Raw genomic sequence first — 19570 nt, 5'->3', positions numbered from 1 at the left:
TTACAGTTTGTAATCAAGTCCAGAATATCAATGACAAGGATACTAAGGACTGAGGTGAAGTAAAAGAAAGGAGAGTTGAGGGGGAAGAGAGCTATTTGAAGCGCCGGGACGGAAGACTCTAGAAGGTGCACGTGACTGTGGATAACGCTAGCGATATCGCAGTATATCATGAGGTCATTCTTCATCTTTTTCATATTCACTTGGAAATTGGGATTGACTGGTTGAAATATATGTAAATTCAACCGAAATGATACCAAAAACTCAAGTTTCGCAGGCACTGCCTCGCGTCACTCGATCTATAACGAACGAATGGGGATATCACGCTGCCAAGTACATAAAAAGAAATCACAAAAGCCACACATCTATTCCTCCAATTGCTCCAATTGCTCCCAACCATCTTCACTCATAAGCTGCCCCTTAACTCGTTCTCTCAAACCCTCAATTTGGCTCCCCAGCGCCTCAGTCCACTGACCCTCAACGGTAGCAACCTTATCCTTCAGATCAGTCGTAAGGGCTAGCTCTTCATCAGCACGAGTCTGATGCATTTCACGACGAACATCCTCCTCCGCCTCCCCGCGCTTAATACGTTGTGCTTCCACAAGCTTTTGACTAGCTCGCATAACGGCAGACCGCACCTCATGCAAGAGACACAGTAGATTTGTCTGCGACTCAATGAACTGATAGCTCGATTTCTCCGCATGTGCCAGCAGCGTATACAGATACTGCAGCGGATGCTCATGGTAGCTCGGGTTTTCCTCGTATTCATCCGCGGGGATCTGCACCTGGAAGCCGCGCAGGTCATCAGGTGCCTGCTGCACAAGAGCCAGGAGGGATGGGGCGATATCCCAAAATGCGGAGAGTTGCACCTCGACTCCTCGCATGACGTTCTGCTCGATGACGTTCAGGAATGTTTCAAGCCGGGTTAGCGCCTCGTTTTCGTACTGTACGCGGCGGTCTAGTGCGTCCTGGGCGAAGAAGGCTTGCGTCTCACGTAGCTTGTCTTCGTTTTTGGCCTGCTTGTAGGGGAGTAGGGCGACGGCTTTGTATTTGTCGTCGCGGTCGCTGATCAGGTCAAATGACTCGCGGTGGAGCTGCTCGCGGGCTTCGAAGAGCCATTTTAGTTGCGTCAGTTTCTCCAGGAGCTCGGGCTTCTCGTCGCCTTCTTCCTGAGTCTGATCGGGTGTCCCGCTCTGTGCATCATCCGAGAGCATGCTGCTTAACTGGTCAATGCAGGCTGTTGCTCTGTTAATCCTGTCAACGAGAATGGCGTGCATCGGCTTGAGCACTGTTTCTTGGTATGTGTCTAGCTGGCGTTTGACCATTGCCCTTTCTCGCTCGTTCTCTGCGGCAATCATTGCTGCTTCAGCCTCTGCTGCTTCCGCAAAGGTCAGACTGCCATCTTGAATCTGGCTTTGGATGTTCGACCTGAAGTGGCGATGACCCTCGTCGACTTGTTGCTGGTGCTCTTGAAGCATTCGCTCCACATCGGCCTTGTACCGATGTCTGGTGGTTTTGATCTCTGCGAGATCAGTAATTGACCGAACCGTAGTTCGATGGGTGACTAAATCAGGATGGCTGTTGTTCACAGCAGGATGGTGGCGGGGATAAGGCGGAGGCAGGGTGATCAACCGCGAGATATCTAAATTGCGGCTTTCGTAGCGATATCCAGTCCCAGTGGAATTTGCAGGAGACCCTTCATGCCAGCCGACTTTCTCAGGTGGGTACTCGTCAGATCCATATTCCGTACTCCCATAGTTCATCCTCACATCCTTGGGCTGAGAAGGAGTCAACTCCTGGTCCCCGTGCATTGCCTCCCGAGGCAATCCCATATACTTCGATTCCCGCTTAGATCGCTGAACCCTTCTCTCGGCCCCCTCGCCAGTGGAACCGGTTGCCGACTCCCACCAGCGACTTGGTGCACGGCCCCGAGAGCTCTCATCGTTGCTCATGTTGAGGCTGGCAATCGGCGATAGGCAAGGCTGATAGTTATTCCACCACGCAGATTCCGGTCGACCTGCTCGGTTTTGTGGGATATCTAGTTTTGGCTGGGGCTTAGGCTTTGGTGGTTGCTTGACCGGCAATTCGAAAAGATTGCGGCGGACATCTTCTACTTGGAAGGATTCCCAGACCTTGGAGTACCGCTGGCGCCGGATCTGAGATTCGGCAAGCATGTAGTCCGCAAATATCTTGAGTGCTTCGGTATCATCCTCGGCACTTGCTTCTTTATCAATAAAGGTCTTGTGCCTTTGAATCGCATCCTGTAGGAAAGCAGGATCCTGTCTAAGGATCGATTCCATTGACACCTGCGTCGTTTGCTGTCCCGGCGTTCGGCGCGGCGACAAGGGTTTCATAATCGACACAGCTTCGTTAGGCATGTGGAGGATGTGAGAGATGGGACGGTCTTCCGGTCCTCGGGAGGGTGCCCGGGAGCGTGAGCGTGGCCGGACCTCTTTTGCTGAATTCAGAGGTGGAGTTGGTAGTGCTTTTGGTGGTACTGCCTGGCTAGCTTCTTTGGGATATGTTGACGGGTCCACTCCGTTTGGATTTGGTGAAAATGGAGGCGTATGTGCAAATGCAGCCGAGGGACCAGCAGAGCTGGGTTGTTGCCTAGGAGTCCCATAGGGTGATTTTTCTGGAAGGAGAGCGCTGGAAGACGCTCGAGGCCGTGAGGCAGTAGGCGGTCCTTCCGATTTAATGCTGCGGGTACTGCGAGGGGTTTGATCGTACTTGCCCGAGGTGGGATGCAGATCTTGAGTTGGGCTATTGGTTTGAGATGGTAGAATCAGGTTCGACGGTTTAACCTGTTCGAGAGCATCGGCCCAAGGATTACCATTTGATGATATCGCACTTGGGGGTTCAAAGACCTGGCTTTGCCGGTTGCGTCGTTCAATTCGTCTTTCACGGATGCCCTTGGCACTAGGATCGCGGACTGCTGAGCTGCGGAAAAGACCGCCACTACCAGGAGTTCTTTGATTAGATGAATCGTGGGGATCTCCATCCGTCGGCTCTGGTGCCTTCGCCGCTTTTGCCGTGTCAACATATAAACCCTCCGTTGGTCGACTGTTCAGATATCCCTCATCTATCCAGTCAGCTGGCGTAGGCGGGATGCTTCCCAGTCCTGTTCCTAGCACAGGAGGTCCCCGTCTCGTCGTCCTATTCGAGCTATGGGTCGTTCTCAATGATGATTCGGACGAGCCACTCACGCTGACGGACCTTGCAGCGGGAGGAGGCCCTGGAGGTGGCGGCGGAAGGGGCATCCCAGGCTCCCAGTTACTATTTGACGGCGATCGAGTTCGTGACTGGCTCGCTGCCCTCGATGAGCCCGCACTGCTTACCACGGCCCCAGCAGATGCCGCACGTCGGGATCCAGGGGGCGGGATGGTGTCTCGAAGTGAGCACTTGCAGACATATGTTCGTTAAATGCGGGCGAGGCTTGGCCCTGGTCGTACTGTGCCAGCCGAGGCCTGTGGCTAGCAGTGTTATATTGCGTAGCTTGGTCATTATAGGGCATTCCCTGGTACTCGACTCGACCTTGAGACACAGATCTACTGGCTGGATGTCCCTGCGGGGGAGGTGGAGGGGGTAGAGACTGGCGCTGAGAGTCAGACAGGTAAGCCATAGATAGTGGCCTTGGCCGATTTGAGCGTCTTTGATGCTGGACAGGCATATCAAAGCCACCCTCCCTGTCAGGTGGAGAAGGCGTTCCCGCAAAGTTAGGATTTGCCTGACCGGAAAAATCCTGAGACATTCGATTTTGGTTGGGAGGTGAGTATGGCGGAGGAGGTGGAGACAACGACACATCTACCCAAGGATCAATATCAATTCAAATAGGGTTCTGGGATACCACTGGTCTACATAGGCATAAGCTATGAGCGAGACTCACCCGGATTATTTCTCTGCGGCGTCACACGATGCATCGTGCCTGGTGGAAGATACGGGGCCTGCGTCTGGGGCCTGCCCGGAGGCCCCCAGTCCTGGGGATTATAAGGAACATTGTATGCGTTTCTGGACGTCATCGAAGATGCCGAAACGGATCTGCCGTTAATAGGAGATGGAACAGCAGGCGATAGACCGTGAGTAAAAGGGCTCGACAGCGAGGTCGATGATAAAGGCGTCGGTGTTAGTCCAAGACCACTTCCAAGACCCTGGTATTGAGGACCGCTCAGTGCTGTTGTCAACAATGGCGGCTGTACAGCATGTTCTCGGCGACCTGGTGATGGCTGATTGTTGGGACTAGATGTCGATGACCAGCCTGGATAATGGTTGCTCAGCGGCTGCTCGACGCCTGCATGATTTGACCCCAACCAGCTAGAGAGGATCAGTATATAGAAAATCCCCGGGAGTGAGAATACGAGTCGCACCTATTCATACTGGGCTGTGCATCCATTTAGGAGGCCCGATCCGAAGCCATGGCCGCCTGGAAAAGAGGATAACCCAACAGAACAGAGAAAGAGCTATTGGCTCGAAACTGGCGAGACACTAATTTTTCTATCGAGCAAGCTTGAGGGGAGGGGAATAGCCCCATACTACGAACATAAGAGGAAATCTAAATTTGGAACAGAAAGAAGAATTCCGAGAACAAATGAGCCAGGCCGTAGCGGGGATTGTTATGCACCTTACGAGGTTCTCGTCACATTCGGGGCCCAAGCTCGGCGCGTATCGTTCTCTATGAGAGGTCCAACATCCTTGTCTTCCCTTGTCCCCGCAATAAAACAACGAACCACAAGAGAATAATATAGAGAAGGGATTATCTTTAAAAGGTTTGCACAAAGGACTAGAGCAGGGTCTACATAATGATATCCAGATCATATTACAAAGGATCAGGTGATTTTTCTTAGATTTCTTATTGGTATTTGCCAGTATAAGCTCCTAACTACTCCGGACTTCCCTAATGGAAGACCAGGATATAATATCCACGTCCCCCGAAGGAAGACCGTCGGATCCGATATCTTGAACTGTTCACTGAATCGATATTAGTATCAAGTCTAACAAGCGATGGCAAACAAAATGTAGTAGAAGGAATTTCAGATAAAAGCCTTGTCACAGGCGGTGGTCGTCAAATTAAATCCTTACGTTGACCGTCGTGATAAATTGAAGTGGATCATCATAAAAGGGGAGGCAAAAAGACATTGTAAAAAAAAACTTACAGAAATAAAATCAGATCGCTAATGGCGTCTGCAATATTAGGTCGCTCAACGGTTTCTGTTCAAGATCCATCAGCGTCGAGTACTGAATGGACATTGTAGCAATGTATGAGACTGAATTGATCAGGCAGGACAGTTTCTCGTCTTCGCCAGCAAGCTGACTAGGACATATGCTTGTCTTTTATGTCGTTTCATCATGAAAAGTCGGGAAGGGGAAGGAGACAAGGTGTACATACACCCACAGTCAAGAGATAGTTCTTGGAACTTTGGAAAATATCTGTCTTCAAAGAATCATTAGCACCAGCCAACGAAATTTGATGAGTGAAATTATGTGTAGGAGTGAATGTCAGAAAGGCATGAATGGTTATTAAAAAAGATTTTGTCAGCATCGAAAACTCGAATCAGACTCGTCATCTAAAGGGTATCATCATAAAAGGTAGGGCAGAACAAAAAAAAAAACAGATTCAATCGCATACCTTCTACAGTTACAGTTGAGTCTCAATCGGGCATAATCAAATAGGCTTCTATTCAAAAAGGGTTAGTGACTGTGTCACGAAACCATCTCACGAGTTGATGAATATATGGTATGTCTCAGTGGGCGAGGTTTTCTAGGCCTGCCGCAAAAAGGCATCTCCAGTCATGACCGGACATTTTTAAACGCCGTCGGAGCCCAGTGCCGTTTCATCTTTGGACAGAGAATCTTGTGGGAAAGGTGCTTTAGGCTTACCATTTGAGCCAGCGCAGTAACCTATTGGTCTTCGAAACATTAGTTTATGGTTCGACAAGAATCTTCATTCAAATGTTGTGATTGGGTAAAGATCAGAAAAAGCCATTTGTATCATCACCGACCCGAAGGTCTGAGACGGTAATTTCCAGCGTATTTTCATACACATCGCGTTCATCATGATATAGGGGTGGGGAGGTTGAAAGGGGATAAAGGAAACTCACCATCTGCGCTTGTTTTAGTGGTGTCTGCAATTGCTGAGATGTATTTACAATCATTTCTGGAAAGGCAAGTTAGCGCAGTCCAACTCAAAATTTGTGTGATAATTCAAAGTGATGAGGTGAGATCAGCCTGACGTGCAATAACATAAGTTTCATTCCCCTTGAGGTCAAAGACTCTAGTTTGTTTGGTTAAAGGTATCATCATGTTGGGTGTGTGGTTGTGTTGGAGGGGAATGGAGTGGACAAGATCTTACCATCGTTGCAGATCCTGCAGAGCGCCTGTTGGTTAGTGGAAGACACATTGTGTCGAGAGTGATGGTTGGCTCAAGGCCAGAGATCAATTGACCTCAATCTCCGTTTGCATTGGAAGCATTAACCATGCTGAAGATGAGAGTAGGATGATGGAAGAGAAAAGAGTGAAAGCAGAAATTTGTACTTTTTTCAAGCTACGACGGCGCGGAATCACCTTCAGCCGGCGCTAGCCTACATTGGGGCTAGCTTTGCCATAGGCGAGTTCTGCTTACGTCAAGTATCCAACGGCCCGCCTCCCGAGGTCATCTGGGCATTATAGTAACAGACTACTGCAATATAGAACACAGAGAGGAAAGTCGGAATCTAATCATAAAATTATCCTAATCTATTGTTTTACACCCTGCGAGCATGATCCCCAACTATGTATGAGACCGCTTCTTTTCGCGAGCCCAGAATTGACATAGAACAGCTAGCATAGCTAGCATGCACACATCAAGGGCAATAGTCCAATTATATCCAATAAGATACCTCGGAGCATCAACAGTTTTCCACACGCTAAATGAAGAAGAAATGGTTAGTATAAAGGTCAGCACCAACAGGTTGCATCAACACTCACAAAAGTGGAATCCAAGCCCCAAAGGTATTACCAATGGTATTCATTGCACTGATGACAAGAGCACGCTCCTCGGCACTATGAGCACAGATCTCATTTGCCCAGGCATATATAATAGCCGCAATACCATTCGCCGTGCCAGACAGGAAGAATGCAAAGAACTTTAGTCCAACAGGGACATTCCAGATAGCTAGCACAATGCAAGCAAAGATATTCAGCGCAGCAGTGGCAGCAATCAAGCTAGCCTTCGCATCGTACACATCAGATATAACTCCACAGATCACAGACGCCACAATGGTGACCGCCGGCAAGACTGTCGTGATCGTATTGATGCTCTCAACCGAGTATCCCTCCGCTTTAAGCCAGATGGGAAAGCCACTGTTCGAGGATACACCGTCTGCCTGCGAGAAAAAGAATGCAAACCCGACTAGAACCCACAGCCGCCAGCCTCTCAGGATTTGGAGAACCCTGGACTTGGTAAAAGGTTGGCGGGCTTCGCGGTTCTCGGATGCCATCCGCTCTTGCGCCAGACGGATTTCATCGGCACTGAGGAAGCGCGAATTACATTTATCCGGTGTGCTGGGGAGGACGCATAGGCCTAAGAAGGCGATAGGGATTGTGCATGCAAAGCCTGATGTTGTTAGCCTGTGCCGCATTTTTCTTCTTGCGTGACAAAGTTGGGATACACTCACAAATAATGTACAGCCATCTCCACCCTTCAACCCCATACCGACCATCAAGCGTGGCATGAGCTCCAGCTTGAATGTACCCCGAGCTCATACTGCCGACTTGGGAGGCAATGAAGAAGATCGCGCCTCGACGGGACAGTTCTGAGCGCTTGTACCAGCTGCCCAAGTACCATTGCACGGCAGGGAAGAAGAAGCCACCAAGAGCACCGACGAAAAAGCGGAGAGCGTAGAGCTGGGTGACATTGCTAGCCTTGTATTGCGCCAGGGTGAAGACACCCCAGAGTAGATCGGCGGCAGGCAGGAAATAGTTCACGGGGCAGCGAGTCATCTATGGAAAGCAGTCAGCAAATCAGTATCTCCATGGGGTGGATTGTAAATGACAACGAACCAACAATGTCAAAGGAATCTGCATGGTGATGAAACCAACCCTATACCGATATTGAAGTCAGCATCAACCCTCAATGCCCATTCGCCAGGCAGCATCTCCAGCCCATCGGGTTGACCTACATGTAGACTGTTTGAAGATAGTTCAATTGGTTCCCATAAAGCTCCAAGTCTTCCTTCATACCAGACACATAGGCGGTACTCGTAGCCGAAGAATCCAAGACCTTGGCCCAGTGCGCCAGGAAGACGAAGACGATGATCAGTCCATCGAGCTTGAGGATCAGCCGCCGCTCGGCGGGGGTATCCGTTGGCGCAAACCACTCATACCATTTCTGACGCGCAGGCTCAGAGCCAGCCGGATTCTCTGGTTTTATGGGATTTTCCTCTGCTTCTGTCCGCGGAGCTTTCTCGATGGGTAGAGAAGACATGGTCGAATATCTACCTCCAGGGCTATGTATTCCCTAACAATACTGGCCTTCAGAGTATGGCGATAAAACAATCAGGTATCTAAGAGTGCTTCATTTTTTTTTAAAAAAAGCTTTGGAAGCTCTGAACTATTATAGGGCTGAGTTGGAGCACGCCATCGCCCACTCAAATGAGGAGTCATCATATTGGATTTGACGCTATCACCAAAACTGTATCAAGCAATTGCCAAGCTCGATTCTGATTCGCTAGGACCTTAAGCTCCAGAAGAATTGCAGAGACGGACAATATAGTTTTTGGAGGGCGTGTGTGGAAATTAATGGCATAGATGTTAATACTCTCTGTGGCACCTAATCTGGTGACGCTCCTATCCTCTGGAGTATACGCAACAGAACAGTATGATTTAAAGATTTTCTTTTATTTTTTAATCCCGACTTGTGCGGGTATAAGTATCGTAAAGCGCTGAAAACAAGTCTGCAAGGCAGAGGTCGGAAAACCAAAACGTAAACTCCGACCAGCTAAATCATGTCCAAGAATGAGGTAGTGTTAGGTGGGAATATGCCGGAAACCAGCATTCAGAATAAAATAACCTTTCGGCGAGATGCTCATTTCTTGTACTTGTTGTACATAGCAATGATTTTCTCTACCTCCTCCTTCGAGCCGAGGAAGACACCACTCTTATCGTGAATGCTCTCAGGAACAACCTCCATCAACCGCTCCATGCGCGAGTTGACAGCAAGACCGCCTGCATTCTCGAAGACCATAGCCATAGGCGCACACTCGTACAGGATACGCAGCTTGCCCTTGGGGCTCTTCGAGTCGGCCGGGTAGGCGAAGATACCGCCGTACAACAGAGTACGGTAAGCATCGGCGACCATGCTACCAATGTAACGGGCGCTGTAAGGCTTGCCACCGTTTTCGGGGTACTTGAGGCTGTGGAAGTAGGCGTTGCACCACTCCTCCCAGTACTGGCTGTTGCCCTCGTTGACGGAGTAGATAGCGCGCGAGGGGGGCATTCTCATGTTGGGGTGGGTGAGGATGAACTCGCCGAGCGAGTTCTCGAGCGTGAAGCCGTTGACGCCGCCGCCGCGCATCGTGATCACCAGCTGCGCTGAGGCGCCGTACATGGTGAAGCCGGACGCCACCAGGCTAGTACCCGGGTGGAGCAGGTCCTCCGGGCCGACGGTCTTGTTAGGACCCAAGACCTCGTCGGGGAGCTGGAAGACACCGAAGATGGTGCCGACAGACACACCGGCATCCAGGTTGGAGGAACCATCGATAGGGTCACAGACAACGGCGTAGCGAGCATTGGGGTGCTCGTCGAATCTGATCACTTCCTCTTCTTCTTCTGAGACGACAATGCGGCACTTGCCGGATCCGCGCATCGCGGAGATGAAGATATCATTGCCGATCACATCCAGCTTCTTCTGGTCATCACCGGTTATGTTCGAGGAACCGGCCAGTCCCGTAAGGTTGATCAAAGAGGCACGACGGATGTAGTATGCAATTGACTTGAAAGAGAATTGAAGGGCATGACACAGCAGGGTGAAATCACCCGAGGCTTCGGGATGCTTGATCTGTTCTTCTGTGAAGAAGCGAGAAAGTGTGACGATATCAGTGTTGATGTTCTCCGCTCCGACGGGGGGTCCTGAAGCCATTTTGAGGTATTGGAGGTATTTAAGGTATAGAGATTAAAAAGGTATGGTCAATTGAGTTTCAAAGGAGTTAAGTAGTAAAAGAGGCAATCTTTAAACAGGGCAGAAGAAGAAAGTAGTTCAACGTCAGTGAGGGGGGATTAAACCGGGTAGAAGTACGGGGGAGAGCAGTGACCTCAGAGCTCCCGGCATTCGTTTTCGTCATTTTGCCCCGCGTGACCTTCCCGGGGCGCCCCTCGTCCGGTTTCCCCCCTTGCCGGGAATCCCCGTTTCTTTAACTATAGAACTTCCTATCAAAAGTCTTCTATTATTGCTGATCGCTGCGGAAATTTGACCTTTTGATGATAAGCCCCTATACTCTTTCTCATTAGCTATTCCCCCATACCAATATGTCCAACCTAATCAAAGATGTGTAGTCCAATGGTCTAGATCCTTCCGGTCTCTCCCTTTCCCGACTCGGCCTCGGGATCAGCAACGGAAGAATGAATTCCCTATACCCCACTCGCAGTCATGCGCACTTGAAAAGTTCCTGAGATTTAGGTAATGCCATTGGTGTACCTAAGTAAAAGGGACTATCTATGCTATAAATAATGGCTCGGTGTGGATATATGTAGGGATCTACATGGAACAATAACAGGGATGAATCGATATAATATAGATAATGTATAATTCTAGACCCTTTACAGTACAAAAAGGAAAGAAGTGGGACAGTCCCGTGCGTTGGAGAAGAAGAAAAAAAAAGGAAACGAACTAGTCCACAGGGTCCTCCTCCAACAGGGTCTTGAAGCTGAAGGGCAGGAAAGGAATACCCTCACCGACGAAATGCTTGCTCATCGCCTCAACCCAGTGAAGACGAAGAGAGTGCAACATGGCACTGGTACCTTCCATGACACATAGAATGCAAATGGTCAACACAAACCAGAGATAGAAGCTGACAACAATCATGATAACACGGGTGACGGGGTTCTCCTGATCAAAGGCACTACCAATAGTCATGGTCCAGAGAACAATCGAGAGTTGCTGGTGAGCAAGCGACAGAGCCCACAGACGAAGGTAAGAGGCTGTGTGAGAGATACAGTTGAGACAGAATTCGATGGTGTGGATGACTTGGTGAATCATGACGTCGCCGAAGTCGAACTCCTCGTGCTCTTCGCCTTCATTGATGTCCTGAGAAAGCATGGCCACGCCTTCTCCATCGCTAGCCATACTGTCACGACCCAGCGCGCCATCCATATCACCATCGGCGTCAAGTGCGCTTACCCGGGAGTTCTCGCCGAGGCCGCGATAACCAAGGGCACGAGCACGGTTGTGTTCATAGCGGAGCCAGAATGGCTTGAGGAAGAGCATGACAGGTACCTGGGCGACAGCGATGAGGAGCAGAAGAACCTGGACCAGGCTCTGGCCAGGATAAAGTTGTTCTTCCACCGTACCAGGGCTCAGGAACATGAAAATAAGCATGTTGAGGAGACCGGGAGGGTTCACTCCCTTCTCCTGCCAGTTCACAGTCCACTTGTAGAGTATAGTGAGGACAAGATAACCAAAGATTGACTGGAAGAAGAGCAATCCAGGAACAAAGTTACCCCAGATGTCAACCTTAGACTTGAAGTGCCGTCCATTGACGTATTGCAAGCAAAGGGCATATGTCATATGGCACCATCCAAGAAGAACACTCATCTTCATCTTCATACTGTTCGAAAAAAGCAAGGAATTGTCCGCCTCGTGCCAGTTCCAGTCCAGACCAATTGGATAACGATAGCCTTCTTTCAATGTCGCCTCGACCATTTTGTTGGGCTCGATGTTCTCGGGCCATTGCCACTGACTGGGGAACATAGTGAAAGATTTAGAGAAAATATCGTTATAAATAAAACCGGTGTAGATCGAGAACAGACCCATCATCAACATGATGTATCGTCCATAGAATGCCATGTATGTCAGTTCATCCAGTTTGGTCCGCGCCAGCTTCTTTTCCCAGAAGATCATAGCAGAAGCGGCCAAGGTCATGATTGTACCGTGACCACAATCACCAAACATGACTGCGAACAAGAAGGGGAAAGTGACGACCGTGTACAGGCCAGGGTTGACTTCCGAATACTTGGGGATACCGTAAGCATTCACGATTGTTTGGAATCCTTCGGTGAACTTGTTCGTCCTGACAAAGGTCGGAGGGGTCTTGTTGGTTCGGATCTGGTTGACAATTGTAGGAACGGTGAGGCCCGCACGATCGTTCACATCCTGAAGAGTTGACTTGATCAGAGCAAGAGAGTTTGTCGGACACCACGCCTCGGCGATCAGCGTCTTCCGCGCTTGATCGTATGAAAATTTGTTCAAGGTATCGTAAACGGCCTTCTCCTTCTTGACAATGATCATCCACGCAGCGAGCGAGCGAGCAATTTGCGAAAGTTCCGCGTCAAGGGTGTTCTTGGTGTTACGGAGCACATTGCCAACATCGCCGAGACGGGTGTTCACTTCGTGAATCTGGTCTCTTCTCAACTCACTGTTCTCGTCGACACCGTACAAGGATGCGTTGAGCGATTCCGAGATCTTTCGAATCTTGGCAAGGATGTTCTTGCCGTGAGCGAAGATGACGAAAACATTCTTGTGGACTTCCTCGTTGGTCATCGGGTCGATAATGGGCTCTGAGATCTCAGACTGGTTCATGTAAAGGTTTCCGCGCAGTGTGCGCCAGAGGATACGCTCAAAGGCACCAATGCGATCCCGGGGGATAACACCAGCAACGAATCCAATGTTCATTTCCGAGAAGCTCTGCTGACCCTGGGTGTCTCCATTTTGACGAGGGGCGTGGTGCTCAACATCGCGGAGCAAGGGAGCTTCATCATTGTCAAAGGACTGGCGAATGTCTTCTGTTTGTGTGTGGGCCTATTTAGTTAGCCTTGTCTGTCAACGGCGGTATACTCGAAGCCACCTACCCGATCGAAGAATCCACCGGCCTCTCTGAGTACCCATCGCCATTCGCTCAGCTCGACTTCGCGTTTCTTCAAAGTCTCATAGCTATCGTTCAGAGAGATAATCCGCTGTTCAAGGCTCTCGCTGCGATCGGCCAACTCATCGATCTCTGACGCCAAAGGGGCAGCCAATGTATCGGAGAAGTCCGAGGAAGACCTCATGGGGATTGCAGCCTTTTCCATCTGTTGGTGAAAATAGCGAAGCTGTCTTTCAACATTGTCCAGGCGACGGATTTCCTTCGTAAAGGTTCTTTGGAAAGCGTTCGTGTCCGGGTTAAGCTAGAAAAGGTCAGCGGGGAGTATAGAAGCAAAGCGTTCTTCGCCACTTACATCTCGGAACTGAACCTGACCAACTTCACCTAACGCACTAACAACCTCTCTTCCGATCTCGTTGGCAATGTAGAGCTGGGTCAAGCTCATATCCGCCGAGCGGAAGAAGGTGTCCCGCGGAGCCATGGTGTAAGGAGGCTACCAGGAGCCGTGTCTTTTGGTAAGAAGACAGGGAAAGGGAGAAAACTAAAGAGCGACAGTAGATAGATAGATTCAATGAAAGGAACCGATCCTCGTCTCTGTTGTTGCAGATAGTCCGGGCTCTACTTAGACTTATTCTCGGGTGGCTCTGTCAAGCTGGCTGCATCTAGTCACGTGAGTGTGTCTTCACGTGATGTCGTGATATCGTACAACATACAATATAGGAACTAAAGTTTCCTTTCACCCATCACCGAGTACAACTACAACTAGGCAGATGAACTAATACTTATTGTCATTTTTCCTATCTGTATTCTTCTACATTTTCAGGGCTCTGTATCAGTAAGGGATCTGTCCTAATCGCCTACCAGGGAATGAATGGGTGCTGAACGCCCACAATCTGAATTTTTGCTGCCCTACTTTTGTGACCGTGGCGAAGATTGGTGTAAAAGGTCGACGATGCCATATGATTGAGGACAATGTCTCGCAAGGGCTTAATATTTCGCAGTGATCTCAACTGTCGTGAAGGCTCGGGGCCATATTCCATGACCATTCCTGCCAGTTCCCTATATAGAGTTCAGTTTCCGGGATCGTACTTTCGCACGGACAACTGTATTCATTGACTCACATGATTGCGTTGGAAAACGGACTCGAATAGGCAATTGTTGATGCAGATATCTGGATGTCCGTAAGGACTGGGGTGTTGACGAAGAAAGAATGAAGCTATCTTTCATGTATTATATACGTCAAAGAGGGAGATTGCACAGCGTGAATGCCCACATCTTGCTTTTCGGTTGTTCTTTGCTATTGAACACAATATACAATCATTAGACCCAGGATGCAATTGTGTCAAAAGTATCATGGTCAGAGTCGGTATCTACACAGCTACTTTATTGCGTTAAACGGTTGCAAGGTCATCTATGAGGTCTTTCAATGGAACATTGGCCGCTTGATTCACTAAAATATTTTCAAATTTCTCAATACTAAGCCACTCGCAGTGACAGTTAGCAGGTTTAAGGAGTATGTAGATACCTGTGGCAGGCTAGATGAGGGTTGAGCAGGCAATTTTTTATCCCCATATCCCCAAGCGTCAGATTATCACTGAGTGAGCTGATACCTCCTCTGCTATACTATCCGGTGGGATTTTCCAGCTCAAAGAGTGCAACCACGTCACCCTCGATGGACTCCTCGTGGTAGATACCAAACCCAGTCCTCTGCAGCACCTTCATGCTACCAACATTCGCTCTATTGCACGCCGCGTATAGCTTCTCTTTTTCTAAATCTGGTACAATCCCCTCAAACCCCATTCTGTCAAGCTTCCACCATGCATCTATGATACCAGCAACTGCCTCGGTGGCATAGCCCTTGCCCCAGAAGTCAGGATGGATATTGTACCCAACTGACGGGGCTGGGCTAAGAGCATTGATTCCCGCTCCTCCAATAACCCTCTGTGATGGATCCTCGGAGCGGATGATAGCGAAGAAGAACTTTCGCCCAACAGCACCTGACGCGTCTGGTGTTGTGAATGTCTTTTTGGTAATGACGGCCTCAGACTCTGATATATCTTTGTGGGGGACTTTGGGCCAGCTGCAGAAAGTCGCAAGTCAGTGCCCATCCCGGGATATCGTGGTAGTTGCTCCTGGGGTATAATCTTACAGCCAGTCCGCCACGTCTTGTCGTCGTCGGATCTCAAAAATTGCCGCCGCATCAGCCACTGTCAGCGGTCGTAGATACAGGCGACTTGTGTGGATAGGATCCAAATCGGCCGTAACAATCACGGATGTAGTTTGGCTAGGGTAGAAGCTCATTTTGAAAGTATGTATACGATGTGCTTGGAATCGGGTTTCGTGTTGTATATATATCGAAACGACTATTATATATCACACCAAACCCCTTCGCATCATCTGATCAGAAGTTTCGAAATAGAGTTACCACGGAAAATTGCGACACAGTTATGCCATATATCTGGTCGTTGGCTTAATTTAGTATCGAAGTAAGCAGGCAGTAGATTATTTTGCATGACTCATGTTGCGGGTCTGGGACTTCTCGGCCTGGACTCGGTCTACAATATAGGTGGATTGTCTCATGCCATAGAGTAGCGATATATAAGGATACGACACTATAGGATAGCAATACGTATTTTTTGAATGAAGCTTGATGGAAATATAGATTGACATCGGACTTCGACCACCACACTGGGAGAACGCACCTCTTAGCTCCTTTGAAGCTCCAGTACACAGTGTCGCCTCATAAACCCGGGAGATCGGTGGTTTAAAACACATGCAGAATTGTTTGGAGATTGATAATTACACTCATAATACATAGTCGTAGGAAGGGAAAAAAATAAAGTCCAACCCCATAGTCATCGGTAGATACCAGCGCCTATCGACTGGAATGGACGAGCACACAGGAACAAATATGTTCAGCCGTACATCGGCATTGACTTAGGCACCGCCATCCCTCTTCGCGTATTCCTCCTCCATCCGCTCCTCGTACAGGCGATCGGCCTCCTCCTTGGTCAGAGCGCGACCACTATCAGCATTCTGCGACGCACTGGCTGAGTTGCCAGGCGCAGCCCCGAAGTAGCTGTGGTTGTTCTGGTCGGTGGAAGTGTGTGTAGCAGATCTGGGAGGTTGTGTGCCGCTGGCTTCGTTTTGTTGCTTGTCAAAGAGGTCGGCGGTGGGGACGGGCATCTTGGTTTTGAGGTTGAGGTGTTCGGTCGCGAGCTCAGCAGTGGTTTGGAGGAAATTAGATTGAAGGAAGTGATGATGGTAGAGTAGAATTCGAATTGTGAGTTTGGTTTAGTAGAATGTCGCGATGGGTTTTATGCTGGCAAGTTAGTTAGCTTGCTGCTTTGTCGCCACATGTGGTGGCGAAGCCATTCCAAGGTTGACCTCTGGAGTCCGACGTCATGTCAACAAAACGGGGCCGCCCGGAAAGTGAGAGACCAACAATTCAGAATTGATAGAAGAGACAACGAAACACCAAGGCACTCTAGAATGAACATGAGGTGAATATGCCGTCATTTACTGATCGCGATAGCCAAGAGCAGTTGGTGGGCGCCGAGGGGACAGTGGACTTCGCCCAAAGGGCTTTAGTGGACGCGCATGGAGCTCTAGCGGGTCAAGAGACACAAGTAAATAACTAGAGCTGGACAGCAGTCACCGGAGTTTCATTAAATAGGATTTACAAGCTACATCTCTTCTCCAACCTCGAGCCACTGGCTCAAAACTTGATGAAAAGAAAGAGTTCCACGAATGGAGAGTGCCAAAGAATACGCCTGTCAATGACCCAGAAGGCCGTTGAACAGCCTGTTCCGCCGCGCTGTGCAATGCAGGGACCAGACTGTGGTGAACCGCCTTTATGATCGCAGTCACCCAAACAAGGTAAGTATGAAGAAAAAAGAAAAAGAAGAGGAAGAAACGAGGGAGCTGGAGGTATTTAAGCAGACAGAGGGAGGCTGGGAAGGCGGTGGCAGAATTCCACCATTTGTTGACTACCTATGATTGGCTCAGCAACCGAGACCACGTGACACTACCAAGGCTCACCGACATGTGATATGACTCATCCTCCCTTTTTTAGGTAGGATGTTTCTGACCTGTCAGGATGAGGAATAGCTCTACGGAGTATGTACATTGCAGAACGTACAGCACACAGGTACCTTGCATTTATTTCCAAGGGTTTTTTTTTTTTTCATGCTTGTGCCAGGCATGGTGAAAATGAGCTTGAACACACATATCACAGATGGGAATCAATAATTGAAAACTCCTTGTTCTCGACTCGACGCCTCAAAAACAAGCCAGACTCCATACCCGAGCTTGTGTGGATCCTCCCCTATTCCACAACTTTGTATTGTGGCTCTCACCTCCCGTGCGACCCAAAAACCGCAAGACGTTTGAATCACAACTTAATTCGGATACAGTCCGTTGGAAGACTTTGTTCAGAGTGTTCTACAAGATTGAAACGGGTGAGAAACCCACAGTTAATATCAAGCTAATAATAAGCAAATGACCATCCTCATCAAAGTGTGCCATGGTTAAGTCGATCTTGTAGGCGCTAGAGTCATCGGGGGGCATCGGAGAGCTTAGATGGACGGGAAATCCGTCCCCTGTGTACACCGCAGGTCAAGTTGGTGCTTGGCGTGAAGTATTAAGATTAATTTACTCTGCGCTCGGGAGATATGTTTTATCTTTCTCGAAAGTACTCTGTAGTAAAGTGCCTGTGCAGACCTGGTAGCCCTGTTGTGACACTATATTTTAGTTTCTTTTTTTTCTTGCTCAAAACTCATAGCTATCTGCACCATGTAACTATGGTACAATGTATGTCCCCAGAACTATCAGAACTATGATGTAGTCAGATGGAGCAATATGCATCCCGAAAAAAACGGGAAATCCCTAGGCGCCCAGGCTCCGTTATGCATGGCACTTGCATGGTGTCAAAATTTAGTCCATACAGCGAGAGAGGAAAGATCAACAAGTTAGACTTGGAACAATGTGATCGTCAATGGCGGTAAATTCCAACGATTCATAGGCAGCAGGAGCAGGGTCGTTATTTGGAACTCGCGACCACAAAAAAAGGGCGAAGACGGCAGGGTTGGTACATATATGGTCCTTAGTAGCCCTGTAGGCCCTAACGGGTGCGAAAGGGGGGCCCATGATAGGGTGTACTGGGTTTCCGAGCAGGGGGTGGATTCCCTCGAGTGGCTATCATTACTGGAAATGCTTGGACGGAGCGTTGGGACCTCATGGTGCTTCAAATATCGTTCTGATGGTAGACCAGTCATACGTACCAAGGATATAAAAATGATGCCATGGTATATTAATATTAATATTGTACATACATAGCACACTTTGGCAGAGAAAAAGAAGTACCAAGGGAAAGAATATATCAGGTTGGGCCTGCCTATCTAGATGAACCGTGGAAATGCCAAATAGAGTGTCAGAGTTTGTAGGTAGGGCTGGCTAACCCCTTATTCGCTAAGACTCGAAACTAACTGCATAGTCTAGTGGGGACGTACTTTTTTTTTTTTTTTTTGATCATACTATCGTAGATAAATCTGGAATTTTCTGTAGCGGAGTACGGAGTAGGTTGTACGGAAGAAAAAGGGGCTTGATTAGGGGCATTATTTTCCGAGCATGTGGATCTTGTTTCTTTCAAATATGTTCTTGCAATACATAGTAAGGAGTATACATAGTATACTTCGTACTCCGTGGATTGGAACTATGATGAGATGATCCTTGTATGGAATGATGCGCAGATCACGTAAAGAGGCGACAACCTGTAAATGTGCTGGGATTGGCTAGATAAAAAGATCATGGGATCCTTGCCGCGTGGGCAAGAGAATTGATACGCCGATAGGATGCACATGAAAGTCAGAGCCAAGAAGGAGGGGTTATATCACTGCTGGTTGGTTGTCTATGAGGATTTCCACGCCACTCCATCATAGAGTTGATATCAGGTCATGGGGTCAGAGTAAAGATTGCACCAGGAAGTCGCGATGACCAACCATTCTACAGAACCTAAAGATGGGTGCATGGCTTTTGTAACCAATACCTGGCTTAAGCTATACGGATGAATGTGAGAAAGTCCAAATGTACTGAGTACTTTGTAGTACTTCGTACTCCGTGCTAGGCTGATCATGACGAAGGAAGCAAAATGACGGGCTGCCTTGTGGTGGGGGGCCATGTACCACAGGGATGACCCTCTAAAGGGATATTCTAGTACCGATATGGTCATTCCGAGGAAGAGCCTTGCAAGCTTGGATCGAGTTGTCGACTGTGCGGAGTTATACGACAGAATCATCGAAAGGCTCAGTTGATTTGATAATGAATAGATCATTTCGGTAATTCTGACAACTCCCCCCTTGAACTGTGTAACGGGTGTTGAAAATGATGTGGAATGAACGCCAACGGTGGCCCACCGAACAATCATAGAACCTCCTTACGGGGCCAGGAAGTATGAAATTGTGCTTATACTTTTTTGACAGTCTGATGACCTTCCGAGAATAACCCCGCCATGACGATATATTGCAAGT

The 19570-nt window shown here is 48.8% G+C and overlaps 6 protein-coding genes across 6 annotated transcripts; all 6 read right to left on the bottom strand.

The window, feature by feature from the left end:
• Nucleotides 1–362: 362 nt before the first annotated feature.
• Nucleotides 363–4387, bottom strand: N7517_006963 (uncharacterized protein; the record flags this gene model as incomplete). Its single annotated transcript, XM_056724693.1, is given in 4 exon segments — nucleotides 363–3327; nucleotides 3339–3801; nucleotides 3884–4308; nucleotides 4362–4387. 4 exon segments carry the CDS (start codon nucleotides 4385–4387, stop codon nucleotides 363–365), a joined length of 3879 nt encoding a protein of 1292 aa, XP_056580943.1.
• Nucleotides 4388–6760: 2373 nt separating this feature from the next.
• Nucleotides 6761–8455, bottom strand: N7517_006962 (Major facilitator superfamily domain general substrate transporter; the record flags this gene model as incomplete). Its single annotated transcript, XM_056724692.1, has 5 exons — nucleotides 6761–6896; nucleotides 6958–7585; nucleotides 7647–7971; nucleotides 8032–8071; nucleotides 8151–8455. 5 exons carry the CDS (start codon nucleotides 8453–8455, stop codon nucleotides 6761–6763), a joined length of 1434 nt encoding a protein of 477 aa, XP_056580942.1.
• A 600-nt stretch (nucleotides 8456–9055) lies between these two features.
• Nucleotides 9056–10108, bottom strand: fbp1 (fructose 1,6-bisphosphate 1-phosphatase; the record flags this gene model as incomplete). The annotated part of the gene is made up of 1 exon (XM_056724691.1): nucleotides 9056–10108. The coding sequence occupies one exon, from the start codon at nucleotides 10106–10108 to the stop codon at nucleotides 9056–9058; it is 1053 nt and encodes a 350-aa protein (XP_056580941.1).
• A 747-nt stretch (nucleotides 10109–10855) lies between these two features.
• N7517_006960 (H(+)-transporting V0 sector ATPase subunit a) lies at nucleotides 10856–13524 on the bottom strand (the record flags this gene model as incomplete). The annotated part of the gene is made up of 3 exons (XM_056724690.1): nucleotides 10856–12982; nucleotides 13033–13347; nucleotides 13399–13524. The coding sequence occupies 3 exons, from the start codon at nucleotides 13522–13524 to the stop codon at nucleotides 10856–10858; spliced, it is 2568 nt and encodes an 855-aa protein (XP_056580940.1).
• A 1142-nt stretch (nucleotides 13525–14666) lies between these two features.
• Nucleotides 14667–15344, bottom strand: N7517_006959 (GNAT family N-acetyltransferase; the record flags this gene model as incomplete). Its single annotated transcript, XM_056724689.1, has 2 exons — nucleotides 14667–15123; nucleotides 15193–15344. 2 exons carry the CDS (start codon nucleotides 15342–15344, stop codon nucleotides 14667–14669), a joined length of 609 nt encoding a protein of 202 aa, XP_056580939.1.
• Nucleotides 15345–15980: 636 nt separating this feature from the next.
• Nucleotides 15981–16229, bottom strand: N7517_006958 (uncharacterized protein; the record flags this gene model as incomplete). The annotated part of the gene is made up of 1 exon (XM_056724688.1): nucleotides 15981–16229. The coding sequence occupies one exon, from the start codon at nucleotides 16227–16229 to the stop codon at nucleotides 15981–15983; it is 249 nt and encodes an 82-aa protein (XP_056580938.1).
• Nucleotides 16230–19570: the final 3341 nt, after the last annotated feature.

This window comes from Penicillium concentricum (genome assembly GCF_028827145.1).
Source record: "Penicillium concentricum strain IBT 3081 chromosome Unknown utg000002l_segment0_segment0, whole genome shotgun sequence".
NCBI lineage: Eukaryota > Fungi > Ascomycota > Eurotiomycetes > Eurotiales > Aspergillaceae > Penicillium > Penicillium concentricum.
The sequence above is the reverse complement of the archived record's forward strand: the minus strand, read 5'-3'. Positions and strand labels throughout refer to the sequence as shown.